The following is a 12,111-nucleotide window of genomic DNA, read 5'->3' on the forward strand; positions in this document are numbered from 1 at the left end:
AGTTCATTGACTAAGTAGATCTGAGGCTGGAAAATGTGTTCACACTGCAAGAATGAAACCCAGATTCACCTCGCAGTCTAGCAGGAGTGCGTGAGCACACACGCAGGCGCACGTGCGCGCATGCACACACACACACACACAGGCGTGCGCGTGCACACACACACACTCGCACATGCATACGTGCACACGTTAACATATTTTCTTAAACAACTACATTATTTACTACAACAACAGAAATGTTTTTACACGACTGGTCACAGTTCGTGCTTTTCATAATTTAAAAGCTTCCTTGGTGAAAGACTGCTCCTTTGCCAGATTCCCTTGTGTGTTCAGTTTACTGCCATCAACTGTTGGGCAGTCAGGGGAAACTTGATGATATTCTTGAGAGAGGATGGGAGTAAGAACAGCAAGGAGAAGGCCTAGTGAACTCCAGTTGTGAAGGGCTTGCTGGCTCGCCTGAGACCGGTGGGGTTGGGGGCAAAAAATCATCTAATATGGACTGAAAGATGTCCCCATGCCATCTCTGAAGTTTGTATTTTGGAAGTGACAGTTCTCTGGTGCGGCCATATTGCATAAGCGAGTAACCAGAGTTAGAGATGAGAGGACCACGTCCTTATCCCAGGGGGCTAAGTCTTAGATCTTAGAAGCACCAAGAGCCGGTCAGCAAATCAGGAAGAGAGCTTTCACCGGTCTGACGCCGCAGGCGGTGGGCCTGACAGTCTTCAGAACTCTGAGAAACTAAATGCCTATCCTCCAAGCCACCCAGTCCATAGCGCTTCACTGTGGCAGAAAAGGCAACCGCTCAGCATGGCTGATTTATAATCTGATTTTGACTGATTTATGCTTAAGGATGAAAGAAAGCCCTGCTTTTGAAATCAGCATGTTATAATGTAAATGGCTAACTAAAAGCCTGGGTTGAGCCAATGGTGTGTGAATGTCCTATGTCCACTCTGACTTCTCTCATCTTTAGACCAGTGACAGTCTTAGATACAAGAAGCCTTGCCAGGCCCCCTTCTGAAGAAAGTCTTTTGGGTCCTAGTGCTATCTTGCTTGCCTGGGATCTGTTATCTATACACAGTGAACTTTAAATATCTGAATCATATCAGTGATTTCCACTCTGGACCTCTCCATATCTTCCCATCATCCTTGAAAGAAAACCCAAAGTCTCCCCGTTCTTCACAGATGCTTCTTGTGGTGGAAAACTCATTCTCTGAGGGGCCAGGTAGGCAGACATGAGTTGATTCTGAACCTAGCTTAGGACATCAGACTGATTGGCTATAGGATGTTCCACCAGAGGCCATTGACACTAAGAATAAGTACAGCATTGTGTTTCCCGTACAAATAATCTCCATGGTAACAGCCTCCCCTCCAGAGCATCTGATAGCAGCAATAGCAGCCTTCCGCTATTTTTCTAGTGTGTGCCATGCTTTTCTCCCTAAGAACCTTTGCACCTGTCCTCATTTCCTTGTCCATTCTCATGTCTCGCTCCTCAGATTCAATGTCCTTCCTCCATTTCCCCAGGTTCCCTTGTCTCTGAAGTCCTGATCCTTGTGCTGAACCTCCATTTCCACTGCCTGGTTCTAGCTCTGTGCAGAATTGTATTCAGATGAAAAGCTTAGAGCTGAGAGGAACTTTCCATGTCATGTGTTCTCGTCACATTCCATATACTGCACTCAGCACAAGTAAAGTTCAAAACATTATGGACCCCTGCTTTTCTTAGTGGATTAACACAGTGCTCACTCCCCTCCTGTAAGTCACCTGTAAAATTTGGCTGCATTTTCAGTGACAGTCCTTTTGTTTTATTTGCTGGTTTGTCTGCTTTGGATCTTAACAGTTCTAACAAGATCTGAATTGGGTTATGACAGTGTTACAAGGAGTCAGAAATATGACGTGCTCCCACATGTAAATAAAAGGAGTACAGGAAGTATTGACATTGCTGATGAGAGTGGCAACTATTTCTGAGGCACTGAATACAATTGGCATAAGAGATTCTAATTTGACCTTTTTGGGAACTAAGATCATAGGAAGACTGTAGACAATCAATTGTACTATGCTTTAGTATGCCACTGGTAACTGCATAACTGGTAATGTTACTATTACAAGTACTAAAGACTCCTTATCATAAGCTTCCCTTGTGAAGTACAGATAATGACCATGTTGCACACTCTATGGAAATAAGTGCCACCGCATAATCAGGAGACTTTATTCAAGTAAGATTGGTTGACTCTTAAGAGTAGCAAAAAAAGGTTTGTCTAGCATTGTTTCAACCAGAGTTCTGTTGACCAGTGCTCTGTATACTTCATTTCCTAAGATAAATAATGGCCGTGGCCATGTCCCCCAGGCATGGCTAGATTCCAAAACATCTTTCTCAATAGTTAAAAAAAATGGAACAGCTCGGATCACATTAGCGTTAGGCCCCACAGCTGTCTGACCCAGTATTCTTTTAGTTTTCTCAGACTGGAAGTTTGAAACCATCACTGCACATGATCCACCCCCATGTCTACTTCTTGTTTGAACTCTCTCAAGACCACACTTCCTTCTCCATAGTATTAGTGAATCTTTCTGAATGTTCACTTTTAACAAGTGCTACCTCACTCATACAACTGTGCCCTTTTCTAGGACTCAGCTTTGACGTGCTATCCGTGTGTCTTCCTGTTCCACACATTCAGAACATAACCTCTCAGGTTTGGATTTACTAACACCACGTTAGAGGAATCTCTTCAGCCCAGCCCCTGAGCTGAACCTCCACACCACTGCCTAGTCTCCGGCCCCTCCATCCTGCCTTGTGGGTTTCAAAGTGATGCTCAAGCTCTTCTCCCTGTGCTCTGCTCTCACCTCCATAGTGCATCTAAAGCACAGCAGGAAATTGCTGACCTCATCATGTCAGATACTTTTTTGTCTTCACTCTTTCTTTCTTTAAAACTGGAGTTGCTCGTTTGGAGGTTTCAGCAAGGGAGCACAGTCACTCATGTACCCTTGTCCGAAGACAAATTCTCCTCTATTCAGGGGAAGATCATCCTGTTTGACCCAGTGTGCAGCTTTGGGAGGGATGCACATGGATCTGTGAGGCAGGAAGGGGACACCCACCCAGCCAGCTAAATCAGCCAAATCAACCCTGGAGATCAATGGGTGACAGATGTCACAGCCTGATCACCCCCACATCCCCTTTGTTTCTTTACTGAAGGCTGAAAGGGTTTTTCCTCTAACCTGGCCACTTCCTATCAGAAATCTTTCCCACATCAATAACAACTATTAACTCTGGAGAAAACAGCAAATAAAGGTCAACTCAGGCAACCAAGAAGTGAATGAAAGTGTTTGGAACACATGGACGTCACACTCAGAAGAGGAGAACAGTGGTGGCCCAAATTTTCTTCTTTTCTTCTTTGTTTAGCTTTTATGAGGTGGGGTGTGTGTGTGTGTGTGTGTGTGTGTGTGTGTGTGTGTGTGTGTTAGAAATCTTCAGGTTGGCCAAATTGAACGTCCAAAGGACAATGTTTGAGGAAATCACATCCACTGAAATATAAAGAGAGACAGATGGAGGTAAACAGCTCTGCTTGTAATCCTTGAGCAAATAGCTGGCACACCTTGAATTTTGCATGTATAGGGTAGACTTCAGATTTCCAAGCAAAGACAAAAGAAAGTGAAAGAGCCATGCCCATTTCAAAAATGACAGGGCTTCACTTGTTCCATGAGTCACGGGTTCCATGTTTTCTTCAGAACATATAACTCATTTTGTCATTGTACATCTGTGTAATCAATCTCTGGCTTTCCCTTTACACCTCATGGAAATTGGGGTCATGGATGCATTTCCAGCACCCTGGAGAGATGCTGGCATAGCACAGGTGTACAGTAAGTATTAGTTGAGGATAAGAAAGAATGGATACTAATGCTATCTTATCAATAACCATAATATAAATGCATGCATTTTAATCACTCAGCTAATATGCTCCCATCTCCCTAGGAAATCAGTATTATCACTAAGTATTCCCACCGTCACTGAAAGTATGAAGAACAACCAAAATGTTAGGAACCGGGACAATCTGGTCCTTTTGAATTCCTATCGGTGGAGACCACCTCCCACATCAGAAAGGAATGTCCTAGGGAATCAAAGGATGCAATGGGCACACAGGAGCCATTGGGACTCTATGTGTTAGGAATTGGCACAGAAGAGGCTTGTCAGTTATAAAATAATCCAATAAAAAGACAAGGATTTGGAAGTGTCAAACTCCAGCCATGTTCAGGTTGACTCAGCTGGAGTCAGTGTGGCAAGCGTGGGGTGTGCTCCTCCAGACTCATTTGTGAAAGAGAAGACAGTGTGTAATCATGTCCACGAGTGAGGGACCTAATGTTGGCCTCTATTATTGTTGTCTTTTCCTTTTTCTTGGTTTCTACAAGTGTGCAGTAGAAAGTATGGTTGTTGGGGCCGTGTTCAATGAGGTGCTCTCTGAGAGCTTTCTTAGCCTCGTCTACCCAACTCTTCCCTAGAATTCCTATTTTATGTAGTCAAAAACCAGTAGAACAATCAGTTGAAACTTTCTAGGATCTTTTCTTATTTAAAGATGGATCCAATGATAGTACTAACCTTCTCAGACTGGCGTGCAAGGCTTGGTGCATGGCCAATGGCTGGTGTGCATGGCTTGGTGCATGGCCAATGGCTGGCATGACCAATGGCTGACATACATGGCTTGGTGCACGGCCAATGGCTGGCATGCATGGCTTGGTGCATGGCCAATGGCTGGCAAGGCCAATGGCTGTCATGCATGGCTTGGTGCATGGCCAATGGCTGTCATGCATGGCTTGGTGCATGGCCAATGGCTGGCAAGGCCAATGGCTGTCATGCATGGCTTGGTGCATGGCCAATGGCTGGCATGGCCAATGGCTGGCATGCATGGTTTGGTGCACGGCCACTGAGAACTGCTTTGTAAAGTTCTGTTGCTGCTTCTCCCTGGTCCATCATGCAGTTAGTCACTGTGCTCTGTAAGCATAGTATTCTTCAGGAAAGTACAACAGAGCTCTACATTCTTATCTTAATGGTTACTACATTTTAATTACTTCAGTCACTTAAAATTAGCAAATCACATTTGTGTATACAATCATAGTTTATTAATAAGAATATTTTAACTTAATTCAACAGTCTGTCCCTTCACCAACTGAGTGTTTATTAGGCACTTTAAAAAAAAATCAATATTTTACAGCATGTTTTTGACAATACATTCAGTACTTCTCTGGAAAATGTTGGCTCTAAGGATATAGTCTTAGAATGGTTCTGTAAGGACCTCTGAGCAGACTGGTAAGATTTCCACTCAATGCCTGGAAGTCAACTGCGCATGCCTTACATTTGCCCCAAATGAGTCCACCCTGAACAGACTAGTGTTTGATGCTTCTAAATCCTTGTCTTTTGTTTTATAACTGACAAGCCTCCTAGTGCCCATTGTTCCTACATAGAATTCCAAAATGGTTAATGTCTTGCCTCTCTTTACCAAAGATGATCAGTTAATACTTACATTGCAATCCATTCTCTGCAGTGAACAAGAACTCAGCCTAAATTTCTGTCACTTCTTTGTAATGTGTAACAACTGGAAAACCTTCAAGTGTAAGAATGAAGCTAAAAGTTCTTTAAAAGGCAGTGAACCGAGTTAGATGATACACACCTGAAAACCCAGTGCCAAAAGGCTAAGATGGGAGAGGGTGTGGGTGGAGGAGTAGATCCAGAGCTACAAAACGAGTTCGTCAAGAAAAAAAAAAGTCAATGAAAATCTGTTAGACTTTAACTGAATGCCTCTCAAAAACAAAGCTGGCAAAAGTTCACATCCAAATCAGTTCCAAATAGCATACATTCTGGTATTTTTATGTTAAGCAAAACCAATAATCAAAACAATTCTGGACAAATTAAGTGCAGATATAGACCCCAGAAAATGTCGAGTGTCTCTTCAAGCTTGCTTTGCCTCTTAGCAGCACTCTTGTCTACAGTGCCCTTATGTAGACACATTGGTGTCAGTTTGATAATAATAAATGACGAGTGTGCCCCCCTTTCTCTCATATGCATCCTCGGATTCCCAGGGGCATCCCCATGGATGTGAGAGGGGATCTCCACATTCACAGTCATCTGTGATTTAAATATACTAGCCATCGGAGACAGTGGGTTTAACTTTGATGTTTAGTTATAAAATTAAAGAAGAATAATGCTTGATAATAATATAAAAATATTTAGAGTCATCAAATATTTGCAAAATTGTTACTTAGAGTTTCCAGATTTCCTGAGCCTTGGTTTTAAAACTCAAATTAGAGATACCCAAATTAGGATTCGGGAGAAGTACAGTAACCATCACAGGATAGAAACCAGCAGAGCCAAGGCCTGCTTGTTCAAATACAGACCGTCCGTGTGGGCAGATGAGAACGGGGGTGTGTGAGCAAAGCCAATCTACTTCAGTGTCTTCCTTTTTCTTTTTGTTAAACCTTTTTATCAGAGCATCTAACATGGCATTCTTTGACCTAGCTTTGTTTGTTTGTTTGGTTTGTTTGTTTGTTTTCAAGCTGAAAAGCATGCTGGGATTTCCTGTGTCACAGCCTCAATGGATGACATTCTATTTGAGGACACGGCTAGGTAAGTGGTGGTGATCTCTTCCCTTCTGTGGATTTACTGAGTCATTTGCAGTTCATGTTTATTGCACCTTATTCATTTGGAGTCAATGACCTTGTTTTCTCAGAAAACGAGAAACAATTTTTTTAAAAAAAAAATATCCTGGTTTCCACGAGACCTCACAGTTCTAAGTACAATTTGGTCTCAGTTTTCTTAAGTAACTCTCAGTGTCTAACACATTGTAGTGTGAGGCTTGGCAGGCTTCCTGTCATCTCTTCCTTAAGGGCCTTTCCTGCTTGATTGATAGATGATACTATCTCTGCTGCTGGGGTGCAAACACGTATCATGTGTGTAGGTAACTTACGTTGTAAGGAACATTTTTGTGTGTGAGAGTGCTTGTTCTTTTAAATAAAGGAACAGTAAAGACTTACATCTGAAACTGTTTATCCTTTAATGTGAAGCTTATCAGCAAAGTAGACCTGTCCGCCTTTCTCAGCAGGAGACCTAGAAGCACTTGAAAAAGCAAGGCCTGTTCTTTACATATGCAATGAACAGACTAGGTTGCTGCAGCCTTTCGGGGAAGGAGATGCTTGTCTGCTGCTGCTAAACTAACAATGCTACAGCTTGCTTAGACAACAATAGCATCAGAGACCTGAGAAGAATAAATCATGACAGGAAGTGTAATCCAAATGGCCTACAGAGACGTGCCCATTACCTAGAGGGCTACCCACCAGGCTCCTGTGGTGTCAATGGTTTGTTGGGGGAAGAGTAGCCTAGAAGACCTGACAGCTCCTGAGGAGCTAGAACTTGGGGAACTGACATTACTTTGTCTATAGGAAGTGAGGCAATCAACTCTCAGTGTCCCGGTTGTCCACAGTTTGGGCCAGGTCCTAGAGGTACATGACGTTGGGGCAGTTTTTCCCAGTGGTTAGAGTTATCATAGTCCAGGTAGAGTTGCTGTGCCTTATCTTTGGAGATCTTGGGGTCACCAATAGGAGTTGAGGTCTTTCATGGTAAGGTTTTTTTTTCTTTCATTAAACACCCTGAATGCCATATTCATCAGATCTCTGACAAATTTGAAGACCATTATCTATTAAGTATATATGAACTATACAAACTTTGCTTGTTTTTAGTTGCTGTAGGCTTAACCTTGAAACATTCAAAAAGCCAAATAAAACTTGTCCCTGAAAATGAATTACTTTTGTACTTAGCATGATTACAAGCATAGTTTTGAGCACATTAAAAAAATTTAATCATTTATAAAATGATTGAACATTAAATTGCATCTCCTAATTATCCTTAATAGTTTATAAGAAGTTAGTAGCTTTAATAAGATCAGGATTTTAGCCTTAAAAATTATAATTTTTGAATTGAAGCTCTCTTAATATCAAAATAAAACTTTAAATCATAAATATAGCCCATAGAGAGTCTGGGAATTTTATAAAATCACAAATATAGCCCATAGAGAAATTGGAAACCTTATTTTTTTTGATTCTTTTACAGTATACCATTAAAGAATATTATAATTTTTTGTATGACTTAGTTTATATAAACAGTTAAAGCTTAACAAAGTTATTAAAGACAGAGAGGCTAGACAAAAATCTTCAATTTAATTATTGCTAATCTGAGTAAACCTTAGACATTTATAAGCTTCATTTATCAAATATATATTTACATTAAACATATGTTGTTTTTTATTTAAAAATTTCAGGGCAAAAATCACCATATAAAAGTCTATTCTGATCCAAAATATCTTAGGGACCTGTTGTTGTCTCCTTAGTCTAAAAAGAAATAATTAGAGTTGATTTCAAGTTACATAAAAGCATGCAATAGCAAATTATAATTATCTATGAGTAGATTTTTAATTATCAGCCATTTGTTACAAGTTTTAATCTATTGAGGGGGGTTGGAATTTTATAGAATTCCTCTGCCTACATCCTCTTGCAATGGTCTTAGAGATTCTGAGAGAAAGAAAGTTTATATTTTAGCAAGAGTTCTGAATATCCTTGGATATTATCTAACACTCTCTTAGGATGAAGGAACAATTTTTGTAATCAAGAACCAAGCAAGAAGGGAGACACCAAAGAGTGAGACACTTTTTAAATTTAATTTAATTTTATTTTTATTAATCATTCCATTTGTTTACATTTCAAATGATATTCCACTTCACGGTTACCCTTCCACAACCCCCCCTCCCCATCCCACAACCTCCCTTTCCTCACTCCCCTTTGCCTCTCTAAGGGTTCTCCCCCACCCGCCCACTCTCTCCCACCCCACTGCTTTAGCATCCCCTACGCTGGGGCATCAACCCTCCCCTCCCATTGCTGCCAGGCAAGGCCATCCTCTGATGCATATGCAGCTGGAGCCATCGGTCCCTTCCTGGACACTCCGTGGTGGATGGTCTAGAGATATTTGCAATTAACATTTAGCTAGTTGTTATGTAAACCCTTTTTTAAAAAATTTGAAATAACAAGAGACATGAGAGTAATAAATACATTTACCATTTGTTGTAAGACAATTTTTCCTAAGTGGATGTTAGACAGTATCTGGAGCCTTTACCCAGGCTCTCTAACAACTTCCCATTGCTGCATAGATGGCCCATCCTTATTCTCTCTTTCTAGCCTTTATGCCCTAGTTTCTCCAGAAAACCTTGAGACTTCACACAGTTAGGACCTAATTGCACACAACCAGCTAGAAAGAGTGACTGGGTTCTTATGTTGAAGTTCCAATAACCTTGATTATCTCCTTGTGTTGAAGAAATATTAACGTTAACAGGTCCAGATTTGATTATTTTAAGCAAACATATCTAGAGTTATTTCTGAGAAGTTTTAGAAGATTTTATTTTATTTTAAAACCAGTTTGTATGTGTCTGCATATAGAGGCAGATAACCTGAAAATCTTAATAAGTATTCCTTATTTTATCATATTGTTAAATTGCAGAATAATTTAAGTATCTGTAATCTAGAGGCCATTAAACAGAAAATTATAAAATCCAGACACCTATAGGAACTCAGAAAACATTGGCATCAGGTTGGTTTTCTTTATAGACTTTTGTTTTACAGATTTTTAACTGTATTCAATAAGTTTACAAATCTTAAGGTACAGAAAGTTTGTATTTTTTCTGTTTTGTTTTTTTTCTCTGTCCTAGAGTCAGATGGCCTTCTGACCTAGAACAGAGATTTTTGGAGGAAAAAATCCAAATTTTGGATTTTTGGAGGAAAATTTTAAACCACCATGCCTTGGTTGGAAGAAGGAGGCCATGCTCCAACTTCAGAGCCAGCTTTCTAATAAAGCAGAACACATAAAACAATATTTTAATATTAACCATACCCAATAGGCACCCAACCCCTGAAAAACTGAATCCAGTGATCAGTGGGAGAGACCAGAGCAAGGAGAATACAAAGACTTGGAGAAAAGAAATTCTAACTGCAGGCTAGGAACAGTGGGTGCAGAACAGGGACCTTATGGTGCCTCCCAGGGTTACACACCAGGGGTGCCTGCATTACTCCCCCTATCCTAGTAGTGCTGGTGGTTAGCAGGGGTGCACCAGCCAGAGTTCCATGGTAAGAGACAGGAGCCAGTTGGCAGATGCAAGCAGGACAAAGGAAGACATTCTTCAAAAGCAGCGTGAGGGGAGAAAGAATTGCAAACAGGGTCATCGAGAAGGGCCTGATGTACCTGTGGGCTTAAACAGCAGGCTTCAGTGAGCCAATGAGAGGGGCAGAGGGGAAGCAAGCGAGATGGAGCTCCATGGGGAGCTAACATAGAGACAGCCAGGAGCAGTGTGCCTCTCAACAATGCTAAAAAGGTAGCAGCATGCAGTTCAGAGGCAATTTGGTCATGCTCAGCTCAATTCCCATCTCTGCAACAAACCTTGAAAACACAAATCCAACAGACAATAAAGAGCAACAGAAAAGACAGTACAACACAACCAGGAAAAAAAAAACAGAGCTACTCAGACATATGGCCACATTCACTCATACACCGAGACCTGAAGGACAGTAGGACATCCCCTCTGCCCCATAGACCAGGTCTATGATCTCCTACGATCTTGTCTTTTTCTCTCCAAACATCTGGACTCTAAAACAGAGCAGAACACCTCACGGATAAGTCCAAGCTTCAGAAGCACATTAGCTGGCAATTCTTACTTTTGATTTGCAAATTTGGAGCCCTAACACTGAGCCTGGAGTCTCCTAGAGATCTTGCTGGGGCCTCTAAATGCTGTGGAGCTTGTGACCCCTGGGAAAAGACTGTAAACTCAATCCAATTATAATTAGAATGATCTATCGATCATCTGCTAGCAAAATGAACAGTCTCTGATTCAAATTTGAGATTGTCGTGAAGAGGTATGGGGAAGGACTTTTAAAAGGAAAAACCACATGAAGAACTTCAATATCTATGCAAGCAAGTAAAAACTGTTCTGCCAAGTTAGGTGTTTAGGGCAACTCAAAACAATCTTTGGGTATTTGCATAAGCAACTTAACAGAGGTAAAAAAAAATCAGTCATATCATAACAAGTAGAAAGCCAGGACTCTACAGTTTTGGGTGGGGAGTCCAGGTTACTGGGAACTTATCTGCCAGGGAATGGAATCGGAGACAAATGGCTAGTGGGTACCAAGATGGAGGTCTGACCTAGAATGGGGCTTCTTTAGCCATAACAGTTGCTTTAGCAGCTTGTATGGAAGAAAAATTCAAGTCAGACAATAAAATAAGAAAGAGCTGTATGTCATTCCAAGAACTTACCTCTGACCTGTGAGAATAATCACCTCACATATGCTTGTATCAAGACCTCCTGTGCCTTTCCCACATGTGAATTATTCCGAAGCTAATTCTAGTCATGATTTGTAAATCATTCAGTAAATGCTCACAAATACCAAGGTTCCTTTTAAAAACATTACATAGCCACAACCACTGCACTGGAAGCTACTCAAGGGAACTCTTTCCCAGATAGCTAAACTACCAAGTTCAGTTGTTTTCTGTGTTTTAACACTGCATTGCAGTTTTGTTGTATCTGGTTTCTCACTTAAAACATTTACAAGCAGTAGGCTCAAATGTGGAAAATAACATTTCACTCTGGTAAGTTTAGTTTCTATCTCATTGCTTCTAAGGTTTCTTCTTCTCTCTTAAGTCTGATAATTACACACACACACACACACACACACACACACACACACACTCTTATATATATATATATATATATATATATATATATATATCTGATAATTGCCCCTTTATATTAAAATATAAGTGAGTGTTTATTCATATTTTTTAGCAAAAAATTCCAATATATTATGTCACTTTCTCTACCTTTTCCACACAAGAGTCAGCCCATAAAGCCACCCTAGAGCAGTGCACACAGCTGTTCAACAGCTGTTTAACAGGTACTTTGGTATTCGTTGTACAGATTCCTATTCAATTGGTCCTCATCAACAAGTGCTGAACTGCTTTGCAATTAAAGATAATACTTCAATATGGATTTATATATTGCATGTTTATATTTTTGCTAGTGCATTTTGGGAATAGATGCCTAA

The 12,111-nt window shown here is 40.8% G+C and overlaps 1 protein-coding gene across 1 annotated transcript in view; it reads left to right on the forward strand.

The window, feature by feature from the left end:
- The window catches only part of Acot12 (acyl-CoA thioesterase 12), a 42,355-nt gene that overhangs the window by 541 nt on the left and 29,703 nt on the right, over window positions 1-12,111 (forward strand). Inside the window, exon 2 of the mRNA XM_028760188.1 lies at window positions 6,535-6,604. Coding sequence (XP_028616021.1) covers window positions 6,535-6,604 — 70 coding nt within the window. The remainder of the gene's footprint in view (window positions 1-6,534; window positions 6,605-12,111) is intronic.

The sequence above is a fragment of the Grammomys surdaster genome, unplaced genomic scaffold (genome assembly GCF_004785775.1).
Source record: "Grammomys surdaster isolate TR1022 unplaced genomic scaffold, NIH_TR_1.0 126391, whole genome shotgun sequence".
Classification (NCBI taxonomy): Eukaryota; Metazoa; Chordata; class Mammalia; order Rodentia; family Muridae; genus Grammomys; species Grammomys surdaster.